At 38.6% G+C, this 20,160-nt stretch overlaps 2 protein-coding genes across 3 annotated transcripts in view; both read right to left on the bottom strand.

Annotated features, from left to right (window-relative positions):
* Nucleotides 1-279: 279 nt before the first annotated feature.
* On the bottom strand, nt 280-5,909 carry ctsla (cathepsin La). Its single transcript, XM_053610447.1, has 8 exons — nt 5,787-5,909; nt 3,970-4,104; nt 3,762-3,884; nt 2,767-2,916; nt 2,014-2,238; nt 1,742-1,910; nt 1,425-1,542; nt 280-967 (listed from the first exon to the last, which is right to left on the bottom strand). Exons 2-8 carry the CDS (start codon nt 4,093-4,095, stop codon nt 868-870), a joined length of 1,011 nt encoding a protein of 336 aa, XP_053466422.1. The 5' UTR covers nt 4,096-4,104; nt 5,787-5,909; the 3' UTR covers nt 280-867.
* Nucleotides 5,910-8,587: 2,678 nt separating this feature from the next.
* Nucleotides 8,588-20,160, bottom strand: part of dapk1 (death-associated protein kinase 1) — a 74,638-nt gene continuing 63,065 nt past the window's right edge. For both annotated transcript variants that reach the window (XM_053610443.1, XM_053610444.1), the window contains exons 22-26: nt 19,384-19,581; nt 16,901-17,039; nt 15,298-15,418; nt 12,940-13,128; nt 8,588-11,857 (exon numbers count right to left, since the gene is read on the bottom strand). In XM_053610443.1, coding sequence (XP_053466418.1) covers nt 10,592-11,857; nt 12,940-13,128; nt 15,298-15,418; nt 16,901-17,039; nt 19,384-19,581 — 1,913 coding nt within the window. In that variant the 3' untranslated portion in view covers nt 8,588-10,591. The remainder of the gene's footprint in view (nt 11,858-12,939; nt 13,129-15,297; nt 15,419-16,900; nt 17,040-19,383; nt 19,582-20,160) is intronic.

The raw sequence follows: 20,160 nt of genomic DNA, 5'->3' as shown, positions 1-20,160 counted from the left end.
AGTGCAACTGGATTATGTGGCAAGAGTGAGCCAAAGAATAGGAGTAAGTACCAGTAGTAAATGAAGGACTGTTTCAGTTGATGGAAGCATGTGGTTGCAGTTATTACGGCTAAAAAAGGTGCAATCCCCCCCCCACATTGGTGAGGAGTGTCGGATAACTTTTTTTTTAAAAAAAGAAAGTTATCCAACAACTAGTTATCAACAACCCCCCCCCCCCCCATTTAGAAACCAGATACTTTTCACAGCACTAAATCAATCAAGTCAGGACCAACAGATTAGTCAATTCCAAGATTTTAGTCAACTAGTGTACATGTTCAAAAGCAATGGCAAATCTTTGTAACCAGGCTGTGTACATACATTGATTATTTGATCTGACTAAAGCAATAAACAAAAACATGCACTTCAACAAAATAAAACCCAAACCAGGAAATGACCATCAGCACATGGTTTAATTGCTTTGGAGGGGGGGAAAAAAAAAAAAAAAAAAAAAAAAAAAAAAAAAAAAAAGGGGTACAGGAAACTGAAATGTGTACTGAAACTGGTTTAAGTGATCATGAAACAAAAGACAAAAACAAAAAGGCATTTACATTTTGGCTACACACCCAACTTAAATATTTACATAAAAAATTAAAGACCCTACTTAAAACAATTGCATAAAATGTGTAAAACTGTTTCATGAAAGACCTATACAGTTCTGTTCAATAGGTCTTCATTCACACACAAATTGGGATGAATACTTTCCCTTATCACAATTAACAAGCTCTTCAATGCAGCTGTGCGTCACAACACCAGGGAAGACACTTTATGGTAGTGAACTACTGAAGAGATTGAGACAAGGCCTTCTGAAAGCCTTGCTGGAGGTTCTTCTTAAACCAGTGGGTAGCTGGCTGCTGTAGCAATGCCACAGTGGTTGTGTCTGTCCTTGGCCATGTAGATGTAGCCTTTGTTGCCCCACTGTTCACTCCAGCTGTAAATAGAACAAAGACAAAATTAGGAGTGTCTGTCGGGTGGGGAACTGTCATGCCAAAATCTAGCCTGACAACTGCCATTACTTTCACAATTTTGGGCTTCTACCATGAAACAACCCTAGAGTTTTAAGGGGCACGGTTTGGCATTTGTCCACCACTTACTCTCAAGCCATCAATGAGGGCAGGGTGGTGGAAAGTGAAACATTATGCTACTTGGCTTGATAAACAGCTACAATCTGATCACCTGCATACATGCACACTCATTCATGTATCCATTTTGGCATCTCACTATATAGGAAGACCCACCTATGATTCTTAGAAGCCCTCAATACAGCAAGCTACCCCTTACTGTAAAGTTCTGACACACTAGTGTACCTCACTGCTTCAGTTAAATATTTGGGTAACCCCTGCCCCCCTCACCCATTATTGTTGCTCTACATACAAATTGACTCATACCTGTTCTTGACAATCCAGTACTTCTTCCCATCCACATTTTCACCCTCATAGCCATAGCCAACCACAAGAACTCCATGGTCCAAGTCCTCACTACTGCAGTCTGCCTCATAGTAAATACCTGTGGACAAGACAATAGAGTCAACACAAAGAAAAGGAGCTGTGCTAACCAGAACAAACCAATTTGAGATGCAGGCTGCCAAGCTACATCTGTAATAGCACCTGCTACTGTTGAACCAAATTGCATAGTAGCTACTGCAAACAAAATGAGTTGGAACCAATTTTTTGGTCACAAAGAACAAACAGACCTTAAATCTCACCTGATTGGTAAAACTGGAAGGACTCATGTCCAGCATCAATGGCTACAGACACTGGACCAACTGCAGTCACAGCCTTCATCAGAGCATGCTCTTTACCACTGGGGATGTCCACAAAGCCAGTGTCATTAGCTGCACTATAATTGGGATCGTAGTGGCAGGGCTGGTCATCCTGAAAACAGCATACACAAACAGCTTAGTACTCCTTTTACAAGGATGCCAATATGGACAACACCCTAAATTTCTAGTTTAACCTGGAGCAATTAACAACTTACAGTTCCGAGGTAGGGGTAAAACTTTTCAGTGTCCAGGCCACCATTGTCGTTGATGTACTGGAAGGCCTGGTCCATGAGTCCCCCATTGCAGCCCTCATTGCCTTCAGGACGAGAGCAGTCAACCAGGTTCTGCTCACTGAGGGACACCAATTTGCCAGTCTTTCTGAACTGCTGACCCTCCATGGCTCCAGTAGTACTAAAGGCCCAGCAAGAACCACACTGACCCTAAAAGAACAAGGATAACAATTATCTGCCGTCATGTCTCTACAACTGGAGTAAAAACCACTGGACCTGAACTTAATTGCACACTGAGTAGGGACGAAAATGGGGGAAAAAAGAAAAAAAAGTGGCCACATGACTCATGTTCAGACATTTACTGAATATTTGTCAGAACTGCCTATAGCAATTACATCTAACCCTTATACAAAGCTGTGCAACCAGTTTTATCCTACAATAATCTTAAGCCAGATCAACTAAAAGGGCTGAAAGTGCACAGTGCTGCTGAACACTCAAGAGTTAAAGGCAAGTGCTAAACACCAAATTAACAACTTTGCAAATTAAACAGCCCTGAGCATTTTGCACAATAGCAATCAATGATGAGTGAAGTTTTCATGGCCATCATGAATTGATGAAAAAGTAGTCATGCATTTGATGTAGGAATACCCAACAATAATTCATTCTTAAGAATGAGGAATCATAGGCATGAACCAACATTCAAGTGGTCTTTAAGGCTAGTTGAGCAAGATTCTTCACCTGGTCTTTGACAGGAGTTACATATCCCTTCTCTCTCCAGTCCAACTTGCTTGGGGCCTCCAGAAAGTTAGGCTCCATGAAGAGAGATCCCCTGATCTTCCTCGCCTTGTGCTTGTAGCCATTCATGACCTGCCTGAATTCCTCATGGGGCTAAAGAGAGATTTCAAAAGATTGCATTAGACCATGAATTATGCAAAATGATAAATTATGAAGATGTACTGTGCAAACAATTGTTTGTCAGTAGTAGAGAGCAGTTTAATAGGTATATGCATCAAGTTTAACTTCACATGCACACAATGTAATGCTTTTTAATGTGTAAACTTCTAGTTTAAAGGCCACCAGAGTGATCATTGGTCATCTGTTCTGCCAATTAAAAAGACTAATTAAGCCAAAGAGGTTATTGTAAACAATCTGAGGTCTCTTTTGCTACAGAGACTAATCATTTGCCTTTACAAACAAAAACAGCTAATCCACAATAAGCCAGCATGCACTGCTCAAGTGAAGCAGCATCTGTATATACAGAAGACATTGACTACATTTACATGCACATCAATATTCCAATCTCAGTCAGAATTTGGTACTGCAATTAGTATGGAGTCGAACAGTGCAGTCCAATTGCCCAATTCAAATTAAGACAATATTCTGACTTTCAGTTTTAATCAAATTTTTTGCATGTAGACACAGTCAGAATATCTACTAAAAAGAGATATGCACAGGCTGCAAGGAATCGTGGGTACTAACAGATGCTTAGCTGTAGGCTAGGTATTTGGACAACTCAGGCACACTTAGAAACAACCATGTATACAGGAATATTCCAATGCCTGTACACACAGACATCATTCAGAAAATGGCTGCAACCTGAATATCACATGCACAGAACAGTAGTCAGAAACTCTAGGAGTTGACTTGACTGATTACATTTCAAAGCAATTTTTAGGCTAGCTGTACAAGAAGTAATATTTGAGGACAACATCGAGCCATTTTATCATGCTCACCATGTCACCAAAGTGATTCATTGCCAGGCGGTAAGTGTGCTTGCCCAGCGAGTGCTCCAGGTTGTGCAGCTCAATCTTTTTCAAGTTCTTCTCCCAGACCATTCGCCGCCATCCTTCTTCCTTCTACAGGGAGAGGAAGTGATCAGGTCAGTCCACAAAACATGAAGGTTAAAAAATAAAAATGTTTGGGAACAGAGAGTGCACTTACCTCGTGATAATTTTTATTATGCCACTCCTTCCACTGTTGCCAGTGACCGTCTAGTTCTCTGTCCACAGTGGGGGCAGCAAATACAGTGCTGAGGCACACAGCCAGCACGGCCAAACACAGTCTCATGGTGAAGAGCTGAAACAATCAAATGAAGAGAGAAAATGTTTCCATGGAACATCAAAGACATAATTGAAATCGAATCGAACCACCACACACACACACGCAGTCAGAGAAACAGTTGGTGTGACGTCACGACACGCGGCTATGCAGTACACAAGATATGAGCTAGCTAAATAAATAAATACAAACAGCTGATCTCAAACAGGCTGGGGGTTTATATCTTGAGCTGATACATTATGCTCGTTTATATTAACAGACTCGTCTCACAAATACTGATTTTTTTTGGTAACAACATTATGGCGTCTGTCGGAGAAGGCTTCGGGAAAACAGGGAAGGGACGTGCTGTTCTTTTGTGGCCATCAGCATTCACAACGCTGGAGCTTCCCGGAAAACGAAAACGAGACTGAAACCCAAGCACCGAAATGGAGGACAAAATAAAATAAAATAAAAAATAATGGGAGATAAAAGACAGGATGGAAAAGGGAGTTAAAACAACCTCTATGGACACGGATAGCAATAAACATCTTTAATATCGCGGCGTTAAAGAAGCCGAAACAGTTACAAATAAAACCTAGTAAAACCCCAGACCGGTGTAGGCTAGTAAACATGTTCAAGACGCTAAAACAAAGCGGTTTAGACCAAAGCACGACGGCCTTGTCGTAAACATACATAATAAACAAGGCCATACTCTAAATACAGACTGCATTCTTTACAAAAAGGTTTTTAAATTAATCAACAATCACCTAAACATAAATTAAATAGCACGCAAAAATACAAAAACATTTAATTAAAAAAAAAACCCAAAACAACAACCCTTACCTTTTCTGAGGAAAACTTAAAATGAATAGATTTCGTCGAAAACAACTGCAAGTTTATAAAGCCTGGCTTCAAAGACGCAATTCCACACTTTCTTATTGGTCGAAACCCATCCTGACTCCGCCCCCGCCCCCCGACATTAATAATCCAACATGTGATCTGGAAGCACGTGGTTCATTTCCCGGCTGATGAGGTTGTGGTTTTCACACATTATGATGAAACGCAAGATTTGGGTGCGTCTTTGAAGAGTTCATTTAATCATCGTTTATGATTAATCTCCCAAAATTGGGTAAGAAACTCAAAGGATACATGGGATCCCAAATCACATTAAAACGACATGATAAAGTGGGTCTATCAGGTCTATCAGCAGCAGCTTACACAAAGACTAAAGTAATGACTTTTTCTTGGAAATATATTTAAATGTTGTATACTGAAATGTTACATGTCCTGCAGCTTTGAGACATAAGGCCTACAGAACAGAATAAACATGGCTGATTCTGGTGTTGGATGTGAAAGCCAGCCTGGAGTACATTCATTTGTCTAGAACATTATGTACCAGTTTGACCTTATACATCCGTTAAACCAATGAATATGGCAAGCAACACAAAAACAAAAATAATTTCCACATAAGTTTCATATTTTCTATCCATCCATTCATTCATCCATTCATTGAAGTGTAGTGGCAGGAACAAATTATATGAACTATTGTTCATAAAAAGTAAGATTTGAGTTTATTATGTAAGGATTACGTATTAAAGATTCATGTGTCGTGCAAATTTTAAACAATCAACTGGTCTGCATTGTGGTTCAGCACAAGCGCAAATATCCTGCTTTATTCTATCGTGTATTAACCATCTTTCTGTAATAAACCTTTTTTTCACCTTCAGTGGACGATTCTGTGAGTGTTGTCTATTTTCCAAGACAATTTGGCATCTCCTGGCTGGACTGCGCGAGTCTTTTCAGCTTTTCTGGACAACAAGCAAACCAGAGGACGCTCGTGAAAAAGTTTCACTCTGAAGTCGTGTTGACACAGAGGCAGTTTGCCCTTTGTTGTGTAGAGCGAAAGACCGATATTTAGAATTAGAATTTAGAATTTAGAATTTAGAGTCAATGATATAAGAAATGCGTGTATTAGATTGAGAGAAGTATTACATGGAGTGATTTCTTGTAAGAAGTTCCAGGAACTTCGCCTCTGTGATGGCAGAGATATTGGTGTTTCTTAGATCACAGCTTCAAAACTAAGATATATACCGACATATATATATATATATATATATATATATAGAGAGAGAGAGAGAGAGAGAGAGAGAGAGAGAGAGATTATAACAGTAAAAATATTTGCTAACGGAAAGAGTCCGGTTTGAGCAATAAATAAGTAAAGAGAGTACTTATTAAGAAGCACAAGAGGCCTAGTATTTTTGCGGCGGGTTATTATCAAGTGGCATGCCCCATTGACTCATTCCATCATATCAGCGGTACATGATACATTTGGCAAATTTAATGCACAGGTAAATTTTACTGAGATAAAAAAAACGTAACGTGGGTTGAGGTTTGAAGGTAGAGAAGGCCATGTCCCTACGTCCAAACAGGACTCAGACGCGGTAGTGATAATGATAATCTCCAGTGATAATGGCACACCATTTGTGAGCCATGCCCTTAAGTAGGTGGGTGAATATTTGCGTATTGACTTAAAGCAGCACTGTGCATATCATCCAGCTAGTTGTGGGGTGGTAGAGAGAGAAAATAGGACACTAAAAAACAGACTGAACAAATGCTGTTCTGAAACAGGCTTAGGATGGGCTTAGCCCCTTTGGGATACTGTTTGGGAGACCTCCACACACAGGAATTGGACCTGTGAAAACTCCTCTTCCCAACGCTGCAGCGGGCTATCAGATTCTCCCAGCGACACTGACGATGACGACCCATTGACATCCATTTCACACCTATTGTAAATATTCCTTTGACCATGACGATTCTCATTTCACTTTAAAATAAGCTTGCTTGACTACAGGATACTTTATATCAGCAAAAACAGCCTTAGTGTGTTCATTATATCTGCATTATGATGAATTCAGTTTAACCGTGAAAGGTTTCTGAAGTTCTGATGTATTCACAGCATTGTAATTTCTCTGTTAATTTTAGTTATCATATTTTGTAATGATAAAATGGGGAAATGTGAGGGAAATTGTTCATTTTTACTTTGTAATAGTTTTGTTCTTGTTTTGTTTCATTCTCATCAGAGGATAACGCCTAAGAAGGCCATGTCATGTCACTTAAGATCAGTACAGAATGTTTATCTGCTATACAGAGACACAAACATGTACTTCTGTTCAAGGTTCATCTGCACATCTAAGACCCTGAAACAAAGCCTGTTTGAACTGCCTCAAACCGCTTCTTATCGGTACACAGAAGTGTATCATGCTCTGCGTTTCATATATATATATATAGTAGTGGTTCAGCACAAGCTCTTCAGAGCGCTCTCATTATTCTATCCTGATTTATTCTGTCCTGTATTGACCATCCTTCTGTAATAAACCTTTTTTTACCTTCAGAGGACGAATCTGCGAGTGTTGTCTAATTTCCATGACAGCATCAATATACCCAATAACACAAACGTCAAAGGTTAGATAATGCCACCAAAGGACACCAAGTTGATATCCTAATGCGGTCACTAAGTGACTGTTAAACCACTAGCCTTAATCTCCTCCTAAGGCAGCCTCATAATTTAGTCGAAATGACTCAAGATTCTCAAACAATAACCTTTGTCTGCCTTTGACTGGATGATAGACAACCACAAGGTGAACTAACATTAGGTCTGTAAGCCATCTTGACCTCAATGCTACAGAATGTGTTCTGATGAAATGCAACCTGCATCTAATTTAATACATACACGTTATAACACTCGTGAAGTATGTTTTAAAATTCTTACGTTGTGCGTAGTTTTAAGAGAGAGTAAATGTGGCCTTTAACAATGTAAGCAATATTAGCGAACACTAGCTGTTCAGCTTGAAATTCAAGTCAGCCATAATTTCCACAACACAAACGAAGACGACATAGGAGAATATCCAGTGCCTTGACATGTCCTGTACCAGACATTATTTGTAAACCGCCCCCCATCCCCCAGCTTTTAGAGTCAAAGGCTCTAAACTACAGTAATCTGTCTTTATTTCTGAAGTTCTAATTTTGCTGAAAATACTAAGAATTATTTAGAAGTAGGTGAAGAATCATTTAGATAACTAGATAAGGAAAATGCCATTTTGTTTATAACAGTACATATATTAAATGACCTCCCTATATTATATACGGACAATGGATATACATATAACGGGGGAAATGTTAATTTATGGTGAGAATTCCATAAACCTGAGAGAATGTGAGAAAAATGGTTGTGTGTCTTGTCTACAGTGTAGAGTTGAATGGTTCTGGTGCATCAAAACCTTTAAAGCTCCAACTACAGCCGAACAGAAAAAAACCCCCGCCTAATACTGCTTAGAATTCCAGGCTGCGCACTTTTCTGAACCCTTGAAGATCATCCTCCTGCGTCACAAACACATCTGTTATCACAACAAGTTAATCAGCAGCAAAGAGAGGTTCAGTGATATCCTGTGACTTTTTCGAAACAGTGTGATGGTCAAAACATTTTCGAAATCATTGCTTTAAAAACGAACACAGCCAAACTTGATCAGGTAAACAATTTATTATAAAAATGTACTACACTGTTTTAAGGAAGTATTAAGCACATGGCATTCAGAGACATGCTTTAGGAATATAATATAAATAGAAGAAACATTCTGTGCAAAGGGATGACTGTACAAAGTCTTTAATACGCCTGGTTCACGTTCCCACTTATGAAGTCCAGAAGTTTTCGAAAAGCGGGAAAACATGAACCTCAACAATTGACTGAAAACAGAGAAAGAGAACGCTCAATAATACATAAGACTCAATCACAATATATAAAAATGTGCTTTCTAGAATAGCAAGTATGCACGATTCCCTTTTCTTATTTTATTTTTAACGGGGGAGCTGGGGAAGTAATGGAGATGTGAGAAAAACTACAACTGGATTGTTTGGAAGTTCAAGGAGCTTCCTGGTGTCCTCCTTTTTCTTTATCTCTCACACAAGAGAAGTGAAAGAAAAAGAAAGTGTGTGACACTAAGACTAAGTTTGCCATTGCAGTTGACTGACAAGAAATACATTCAGTTCCATTACAAAAAAAAAAAACCCCAAACAGTTCTGTATACTACAAGTATGATGGGACACGAGCTAATCCAAGCTAAAGACTCACTCAGATGAGGGCGCGTGGTTTCTACAAGTCACAGATCTAAATGAGACTGAATATACATTGTCTTGATTTTGAAACATTTCACAAAACCTTTGCTCGATTTCAATCCGTAACAGAAAGGCATCCTTTTGGTTAAAGTTCCACTGAAAAGAGCACCATTAGCTTGCAGTTTAAGTGCATGTCTGAAAGAAACTGTCTGAGCTCCTCGTGGACGCTGTTAACACACGGGAAATAAAATATATATTAAAGCTGATAACTGTAACAATATTTAGATCATGCTTCGAAACACACAAAAAAAAGGAATCACATTAATAATACAAATTTCCTTCAAACATTTGTGTTGTTAAATAAGCTAAGAGAGATACAGCAGCCTAAGAGCAATATTTAAGAAACATTGTCTGTATCTAACTTTTATAATTAAACTCATGTAAAATGAAGCATTGTTGTAGCAAATCCTCCAGCTGTTTTCAAAATGAAATGGCCCTTTGATTCAACTGGAGGATATTGCATGTCAAATAAAAGCTCAAAACGTCTTGTTGAATGATTTTCCATTTGCTTTCTATGTTATTTCAAACCCTGTTTATAGGACCGTACCCTTTAAAATGTACCTGTGGTATCCAATAATATTTCATTAATTCAAAGAGTATTAATTTGGCTAAGGTGTGGTTAAAATAGATTTATTAAAAGTATTTATTTATAATGTTATGCTCAGTTGTTAAATTTCCAGCGTGGATACAGGTGCAGTTTCAAGTTTATATAGTAGTATATTGCTAAAACTACTAGCATAAGAAAATGTAAACTTGAGAAAAAGATGATCGTAAACTGCACCTTTTAAAACCCCAATCTCTATCAAATTAGCAATATAGTTAGAAAATGGATTTCAAAGTTGAAATGGCTAAAATACTGGCAAGTCCAAGTTTAAGGCTAGAAGACCTTGGGTTTTTAATTCAATAAGGGGCATTAGGCAATTTCATAATGGCTCATAAAGAATTGGCTTTCCATCGAAAAAGGCACTCAATTGCTTGAATCATCACCAAGTAACAGGGCCAAGCACTTAACTACGCAGCCTTTTCTCAAAAGGTTGTGTATAAAACCATTGCCTTATACATATCTAAATGTATAAAAGAATCCGAAATTGAGAAATCCTTCGATTTTCCTTGATATTACAACGCTGTCACTTAAAAAAACAAACAAATAAACAAACAATAAAAATTGAGCTAAAAATGATTCGTAAAGTAGGCACACTCACAGAAATGAGACATTCAGAAAGAATAGAGCAGGAAGATTGATGTGTACAAAGTATCAAACTTCACAGATTACAGTCTTATGCAACACAGGAACTGAAAGATAACAACACTCCATAGGTTAAATTGCACATGTTCTTCCATGCACACAGGTTGTGCTCTAGCGTGAGATGACGGAGCTGATGGAGTTGTAAGACGTTCCTCCATTGCAGACTGGGCCGCAAGGTTCTGTTGGAGTCCCCAGACTGTCCATGTTGACCCGGAACACGGGTGCTGCTTTTAGCAGAAAATCAGCTGCGTCACGGCGGCCAAGTTCTCTTAGCTTAGCTACCAGGACACCAATAGTAGAGTCTGAACGTTGGCTCCAGTCATAAAGGAGTGCCGCTGTTGGGCTTGGGACAGAAAATGGGTCAGCCGGAGGAGTTCCATTGGTGCCGGGGCTGTACTTAGCAGCTAGCTCACTAAGGCCCAGGTTCATGGCTAGAAGACACCAGTCCTTGCCGAGGGTGTCAGGTGGGTCAAGCAAGCGACTGAGCTTGCGTCGAGCCAGGAGGCTAACCTCAGCTACAGATACATCCCCGCCAAGAGTTCCTTGTTTGTAGACTTGGGTGCAACCTAGAGCAACGATGCTAGCAAAGCTCTCCCGATAGCCACCCATGGTGTTGGTTAACGCGTTTTCACCCCGGGCTTGAGCTCTAAAGAAGTCCCTGGGCTGGTAAAGCATGACAGGTCCGTGATGCTCTCGCAGTTGCTGAGGACTCAGGTAATGACGGGCTGTTAGCAGGCCTGGTAGAGTAGCAGCAAGTAGCCCTTCTGCCATTCCACATAGCGTATCCAGCAAAGCGTAACATCGGCTACGTTCAGACTCTGGTCCTCTCAGCCGTACTTCTAGACCTTGTCCGTGATTAACTAGCAGTACTAAAGCATCGGCTCCACCAACTCCTACCCGAGCACCTCCGGTCCACAGCCTAACTTCCTCTGCCTCGGCCTCCGGTCTCTGCTGCCTGCTCCAGCGACAAAGATTCACCTGGAGTTTGTGGAAAAGGCCACAAGGGAAAGGCGTCAAGTGCTCGGCTGGGACTAAGCGGACACCTCCGTACAGCAAGGCATCCTCCACCTCTTCATCTGCTTCATCAGTCCAGGAATGCTGCAGGTCACCGGTACGGATGAGGGCAGGCACATCCACCATACCAGGGTTGGCCAGGTCACGTGCACATACGTCCATGGCATCCAAGACTTGAAGGAGCTCATCTACGTCTCCCTCAGAGACCAGCGTCTGGAGCTCTTCCTGGCGGTAGCGCCCCCTGTAATGGTGGATGGCTTTTGGAGTTTCAATGGAGAGGAGCTTGCCGAGAACATTGGTGCAGAGCCAGCGGGGGTCTAAGAGAACCACGTCTTGGACAGTTTCACTCTGTATGATGTTGATCTAAGGCACAGAAAAAAAAGAGAGAGAAAAATGGTAAAAATCCCCAAGCAGTGGCAGTGCTGGTCATCTTTCTTTCTTTGGAATACTAGAGTATTAGCGTAGTATTTAAACCAGATGGAACAATTTCTTACCAAATGGTAAGCGATACAAAAGAAGGACAACTACTAATGCTAGATGTCATTACACAGCCATCTAGTGGATATGAAAGTGTTTTTTCATCAGTCACTCTAACAACAGTTCAAAAGCCTTAGTTGAATAATTGTTTAAAAAACAAAACAAAACAAAAAAAACCCAACTGTTCACAACATGAGAACATTCTTACATAATATGCCAGATGACTAACCCTGGCTGTTTTGATGTTGTTACACTGCTAAAAACAGTGTAGGCAGTGTAATTGGAACAACAGAGGGATTGCTATTCAACCAAAGCCACCCACAGCTCATCCATTAACATACACATAAATACATATAAGTTCTGCATATTTATAAACATGTTCTGAATATGCATGAACTCAAAACCATTTCTACTGTCAATTAGAGAATATTTACATTTATGGCATTTGGCAGACGCCCTTATCCAGAGCGATTTACATTAATCTCATTTACACAACTGAGCAACTGAGGGTTAAGGGCCTTGTTCTCATGACCTTCTGATCAGAAGTCCAACACCTTAACCACTGAACTCAGTGGCACCCAAAAATGAATAACACATCAACTAAGTGATATTTTGAGATTATTTTTGATGTTATAGATATATAGGGACACTGTACAATTAATTTTCCCCCAAACATATGCTTAACATACCCCGCTCAAAACTACTGGCACCCCACAAAATATGTTACACCAAATATATTTGGTGAAACCTCTCCTGGATAAAAAGTCTTATGAGGCTAGAGTGTGTGTAAGTGTCAAGTTCTTGAAAACAATTTTTTTATAAAGGTGGGTAGAAAAAATTTGAATTTTGAAAGCTATTTTGTCCATTCTCTTGAAGGGTGTCAATAATTCTGGCACTGACTGTATGTGTGTCGTGATTAACTTCCTCAAAGACAATCAGAATAGGGTTCAGTCACACTGTATACACACCTCTCCCATGCTGTGCAGCTGTAAAGCTAGCTCTCGCAGGTCCTCCTCGCTGACCAGAGGGTTGATCTGGTCCTGTACATCAACCACAAACTGCTGCCAGGACATGAGCTGGTTTGGTCCAGTCACTTTACGCCATGAAGGAAGAGTGGACAACAATTTCTCTGCTAGCTGAGTCATAGGCCTACAGCTCTGAGAAAGAGAAGCAGATAACACAGGCTTCACAAGGGAAACAGCAGAACCTTCATGTGTCTTTTATTCCACTTTCTTTAGATTGAAGAAATGATCATTCGATTGCTTGCAGGTATGATGCAGTGCTCTCTCTCTATCAGAAAGGCAGATTAGGTGGAGATGGCTGCAGGTATGTGTAGGAGGCAAAGAGAAGAAGTGGTGTAGGAGGAGAGGAGAGAGGGTCTCTTTACAGAGACTGTGTAGGATTTGTGCATCTGACAGTGTATGTCTCTAAGAGGAGAGGACTAGCAGGCCTTGTTATTAAGAGTGGGTTGATATTGAGTTATAACATACTACACTTGCATACAGCCTCACAAACACTTAACAAGTGTATGAAGGACATTTTTCAACAGAATTATTTCATACTGCTGGCAGTGACTAATGGTATTCCTCTAAAACAATTTAGAATTACAACTTTGATCAAGTAACATTTACGAAGCTTTTTATGCTACATGGAGCGCTCATATTTTAGGCTAATATATATTGGTTGGTCCTATTTTTTATGTTTTATCATTCAAGCTAACATTCGCTAATTTCTCCATTTTGTTGAAATTTGCATCATTCAATCAATGGCTAGTTTTAAGACAGTGTTTATGGACACCATCTATAGAAGCTCGTTTCCACCACTGAGAAAAAAAAAAAGAAAGAAAGGTAAGTGCAACTTTATATCTTGCATTTCTGACTTTTTTCTCGCAATTGTGAGTTTACATCTCACAATTCTTACCTTTTTTCTTGCAGTTTAGACATTCACTTGACACAGTACCTGAAATGTGGCTAACTTCAGGTACCGAGTGCACGCTAGCGTCTGGTTTTCCTTGTCTGGACTAGCTGATGAGTGTTATCCTTATACAGCCTATTTATAGAGAACGATTGATGCTTTGTCGGTGCATGTCTGACATCTAAATTGTGAGGAAAAAAGACAGAATTGAGATGTAAACTCGCAATTATGAGAAATAAAGTCAAAATTGCACAATATGAACTCATAATCGCAAGAAATAAAGTCAGAATTGTGAGATTGCAATGACCTTTTTAATTTTTTCCTCAGTGATGGAAATGGGCTTCCATACAAATCGGTGAGTAAGTTGTATTTCATAAAACAAATATACAGTTTAATAAAATGAAACACCGGAACTATACACTCTTCAGCTGTGATAAAAGGGAAAAATGTCAGTAACAGCATGGAAACTCAGGTTCTTAAAATTGTTTCTGAAACTCTCAGTTGTATTTATAGTTACGATTTGAATGAATGGTGGGACGTCCAACATTGTGGATCCATGGTGGGATCTCATTTGTGCGGCCGCTGGGAAAACCTTTTGGACGTCGTTGTGTTTAAATTATGACATACAGCTCCAAAATTGAGTTTATCCATAATGAGGTTTTTCTGCCTGTAGTATACTTTGACACCTCAACTTTACGAAAACATACATATTTTTGACCAAAATGAATGAATTAATGTTTTAATTTGACTTTTTAATCTTGCCCAAATCTTCCTGCAAATATGTTCTGCCATTTCAACAAATGCGGTGGTAAAAACTGTCAGACTGATAAGATATTTGAAGTGTTGCTAGGTAAGTGTGAATTTCTCACATAGTTTTTGTTTTGTCAGGCTTTGATCAAGTTGTTATATAGCCATGTGCCTAATCAGTTCAGTTTGTAATCCGATAGATATCGGGTCCACTGTCGGAATGAGACCTTTTTCACTTTTTTATTTCATGCCTAGAATGAAATACATGCAAAAACAAACATACTTTATTTTAGGAAATTCTATAATACTATATATATATATATTTATATATATATATATATATATATATATATATATATATATATATATATATATATATATATATATATATAGTAGAAAATGTCAACATTTCACCATGTAAAGGGTTTTCCCAGGCTGCCACACATTTATGATAATTCCCATAGCACGTGCACACACACACACACACACACACACACATTACACATGTCTGTAGTGCAATCTTCACAAATAAATAAATAAATAAATAAATAACTGCCCCAGAAATGCTAAGTAAATGCTAGAGCATTTAAAGTGTAAAAATCAGAATTGTGTTTCTAACAAAACCACACACCCTTAATTACAAGACCAAAACAGAAAGCTCTTACTGAGATGATGGAGTTGCGCAGCTCTAATAAGAGGTTTCTTAGCAACTTCATGTCTTTTGAGTTAGAGGCTCCAGCATCCATAATGAAGAGCTTCTCAGCTATTTGCAGATCATTTCCAAACCTGGGAGAGATTTGAATCAATTTCACACAATTAAGGATTGTAGACCTTTGAACTTTAATGGGGTATGATTTTTGCTAGGGAAAACTGTAAACCAATCTTTTCTGAATTTGACTTTTATTACAAGTCATAGTATGCACACTATCCATTTTAGCTGAACTCCTCATGTAGATGAATCTAAAACCTTTGTTTTAAGAAGAGACTCTTCCCCATTACTATTAAGGTACTTAATTGTTAATGTTCTACTAATTCTTTAGATATTTAGTAATATGCCTATTGTCCTTGTGACATCAATGCTGGAATAAGTGTCCAGAGTACAATGTGGCCTACAAACATGCAGCATTACAACCCTCATCCATCACGAACTCCATCACATTCACGGTTATTCTGAGTGCACACACCTGGACTCTATTACACACTTACAGTATATCAGTCCCTCCAGGATTTCACAAATTTACAAATGCAGAAATGAATGCTTTTAAATCAAGCAAATGGTGCAGTATAGGGATGAGTGAATTTGACGAATTTTTCAAAATTACCACAGATTTGGACCAAGACACGTCATGTGACGTCATCACAACACGCATTCAGCCAAAGCCCTCTTTGATTCATGTGCGTCGCAAATGTGTAGCGCTAAAAGGTCTCATTTACAAACAAACATCACTGCGAAAGACCATGCAAAATAATTTCCCCAATTCAAGTAGTTTTCTGCAACAAAAGCACAAATAACTCTGCAAATTGCATCACACATGTTGGAAAAAATATCTGTATTTTTGGTCACAATCGCAAAAAAACTCTGCAAAATACTGTATGGACTGGTATATAAGGACTCTGACTTCGCTTGGTCATTGCGAAGTACATGCTCAGTGTCCCGTACCTTTTGTTACCAATCTTCCTTTCACTTATCTCTGATGTTGATCTCGTTTCTGGTCAACATGAACTAGTCTTGCCTAGTTCATGTTGTATGTTGATCGCCTGACCATTTCCTGTTTTTCGATTACGATTTTGCCCCAAACTGCATCTATTCCTGTCGCATGACAGTCCTACTATTCGCTCACTGCTCATGTTAAGACCAAGTGATATGTATTGTGTTTATTGTACAGTAGGTGTATTTGTTCTGCATTTGGTATTTTCCCGTATTTATGTGCTCTATTATGAGGGTGTATATAGGTCATGTACTGTTGGACTATATGCTGGTGTCCTTTGTTTGTAGTAAAGCTGCATCAGCGGCAGTTTTAAGCAACCTCAGTTGCCTCGCATTAAAGATGTCTGATGCTTTCAAGTATTGAACAAAATAAAGCTAAAATACAGCTATAAAACCTACTTGACTTGATTTAAAAGTGGTGAATCTAGTTAAACGAAACACTATTCTTATAAAGACGGACTACTTTCCACAAATCTTTTCAAGTCATTTCCTGTAACACACAGGTGAATGTGAAGGAGAATTTGTGCATTTGAGATACAAACTCCCTAGAACAATTTTACCTGTTACGGACTTCCTTCAGTAAAGATCTCTCCTTGTCATAGCTGAACTCTCCACCAAAAGAGCGAGGCAGATTGGCGATGTCGGCGTGCGTGGCCACCAGCACCACGTGCAGAGGATTTCTGATCTTCCCACCAAAAGCTAGAATCGCACCAGAAAAACATATTCCCTTTAACCTGGAATTATCCACCTACACACACTGTACATTATTCAAGTAATGAGAAAGCTAGAATGTGTCTTGCAGCGTAATGGACTGAAAGTGTTGCTACAAAATATGTTTTGTTTTTGTACAGCATAAAGCATGAAGAGCTCAGAGCATTAATGATTACTGCACTCAGTCTTGTTAGAGATTGGTGTTGGAAGTAAAACGATGCTCTGTTAGTTGCTTTATACAGCACTGGTGCTGAATTCGCAAATTTGAAGAATACTTCCAGCTGTAATTCAAATGATAGGTTTATATTAATGTGCTCATTTAGAAACTTCTATGATGGATGATCTATGTAATCTAAGCCTAATAATAAATGGATAAACAAATGTGCTGTTATTTAACAAAGAAAAACATAACTGTTGTTATAGTACCTATTAGGTACGTGATGACAGGAACTTGTCTCGTGGACGTTCCAACATTAAATGTTATTAAATGTAAATTAGATTGACCATATTCCCGTTTTCTTAAAAGAGGACACCTTTTTTTGTGGGGTGGGGTTAATCATGTAATTAAAAAAAACAGTGTTACTATGAATGCAGACTTCAATACACTGAAAAAGACACTATTAGCATCACATAAATACATAGAAATAAAATCGGTTTCACTCTGCCCACGTTTGAAAAGAGGACGTATGGTCACCCTATGTAAATGCTTAAAAATTGGAATCGTTGGTAAATTGATGTAGTATAAGATTAATAAAACATTTCAGGTCATGCTGTTCTATGAACTTAATTCACTTTAGGGTGCTTTCCTAAAACTAATAATTCAAGTTTGAGTAGCAGCTCGTTATTTATTGTTTTCTTTGTATCATTATACGTTGAAATGTGTTTTTGGCCTGTGTTAAACATTAACACAGTAAAGACAACAATTTTGTCACAAGATTTGTGTTTTAAGTTACAAAAACCTTTCAAATCCTATCTTTTCCTGTTTGAACATTATGTTCAGGTCACCCTGGATAAGACACTGTGCCAAGTGACTAAACAGAAATGTAATGTAAACACATGAGGACTACATTATGTCATCCAGCAGAGAGTGCACATGAGGAACCTGAATGAACTCGCATTAAATAAACACATATATACAGCTTAACATAAGAAATGACCTGCCTTAAGCAAGGAGAGGGGAATTTAATTACAATGTCTGTGTTCAGCTAATAGTGAGATCTACTAAACACACAAATCACAAGCTAATATATATATTTTTTTATATTTATTTTTGGATTTGGAATTAAGTAGAAAAATAAGATCCTCTACTCACTATTATGAGTCTCCCAGACATGTCTTTTGACACGTTCTAGCTCTTAAAAAATAAAACATAACCAATGAAAGATAATGTGTTCGCTAAAGGGCTGAAAGCATGACCAAGATAATAGCAGATAGCAACGGTTGCTAAGCAGTAACTGAGGGAAAACACAGGGCTTGGGATCTAAAAAAAAATGTAAACACTGTCAGAAAATTTCAACTTGCAAAGTAGTTTTTAAGGAATCTTACAGGTGAAATACTAAAGGAAATTCTACATAAAGTTGGACAACAAACCACCAGAACAGCTTAAATATGTATCGGCATAGATTCTACAAGTCTCTAGAACTGTACTGGATTAGTGAATACCTATACAAAAGATATTTCCTCAAGTCATGTTTTGATGATGGTGGTGGAGAGCACTGTAACACGTCACTCCAAAATCTCCCATACATGTTCAGTTGAGTTGAAATCTGGTGAGGGCCGGGCCATATCATACCATACCATATCATATCATATATACATCAATTTGACACTCAAACCATTCACTGAACCCACGTGCCCGGGGATGTGAGCCGGGTCATCCTGGAAGGGACCTCTCACATCAGGATGGAAAAGTTTCATCATGAAATCATTAATTTAATTGAACATTTATTTCAAAATCCAGTCTGAATGTTCTACAGATTATACATTTTTATTTCATTAGTTGTGTCCTTGTGTTATGATTCTCAATTTCCCTAAATTGACTTTAAGTGACTTTTACTAAACAAGGAATTATATGTCTATATATAACATGCATAGCAGGGTTTCCCTGTATGGACAAAAAAACTGTTTACACCAAACTCATTTATAATGAAAATCCTGAAGTCAAGATTTCATTTTGGACACATGTCACTGGTGAAAGCTCCTGATTTGTTTTATGAATTATCATGGTGTAAAAAGTGATTTCCAACCGTACACAGTCTACTCCTACTTTACCTGCAGTTGTAGTACAAAGCATGCTCTTACTTTATTATCTCTCACACACACACAAACTCACCGATGTTGTCCTCAGGCAGTGTGAGAGCCTTGAGACAGTTGAGCCAAAAGGTGACATGGCTGAGCTGAGTCTCGTATGGCTCCTCCAGGCTGAACATCACCAGGTGGATGGATGTACTGTCATTGGCTGCAAAATAGTCGTATGTGCAGTAGTACACTGGATTACCGGAGAATTCCCACACGCTGAAGTCTCCCACACCTAATACACACATGCAGACACAAATTTCCTTAAATCAACACGAGCCAATAAGTGACTTCTTCCGAATTTTGTGATTCCTTATTTTCCAACCTTATCTCTATGTCTCAAATCAAAAGGGTGGGTACTGAGAAAAGGACAGAGAAATGGTTTACTAAAAAGTCTAAGAGCAGGCCTTGGGGTCAGTAAATGTTTATGGGAATCACATAAATGTTCTAAGACACTTTCATTAATTGTTCAATCAAAGGTATTTGTTCGAAATGTCTATATTAATCCTATGAGGAATGGCACACACTTTTTTTTTTCAGAGAGAAGAATTTATTTTAATGCGATGGGTAAACACAGGTGTATTTTTACTGTACTGCAGGAATGTCTGATACGAATGTCTTACAATCAGACGCATCATTCAAGTGCACTAGTTTTGAATTAGTTATATAGCTACATGCTGTATTTTCCTATCTGTGGTCGTTATCGATACCTTACAGACAAATAAAGGTAATAATAATTCTAGTCACTCTGACAAAAAAGTATGGACACTCATAACTTAGTAATGACACATGAATAATAAAGACCCAATATAAA

The sequence above is a fragment of the Ictalurus furcatus genome, chromosome 22, assembly GCF_023375685.1.
Source record: "Ictalurus furcatus strain D&B chromosome 22, Billie_1.0, whole genome shotgun sequence".
Classification (NCBI taxonomy): domain Eukaryota; kingdom Metazoa; phylum Chordata; class Actinopteri; order Siluriformes; family Ictaluridae; genus Ictalurus; species Ictalurus furcatus.
Note: the sequence above shows the minus strand (reverse complement) of the source record. Positions and strands in the feature narration are given on the sequence as shown.

Bases quoted from the DNA above. Each gene is read 5' to 3' on its own strand.
- ctsla (XM_053610447.1), bottom strand. From the start codon at position 4,095: ATGAGACTGTGTTTGGCCGTGCTGGCTGTGTGCCTCAGCACTGTATTT. The intron at 3,885-3,969 runs GTAAGTGCACTC...CTCTCCCTGTAG, and splicing joins ATAATAAAAATTATCACGAG to AAGGAAGAAGGATGGCGGCG. The intron at 1,911-2,013 runs GTAAGTTGTTAA...TGCTGTTTTCAG, and splicing joins TTTACCCCTACCTCGGAACT to GATGACCAGCCCTGCCACTA.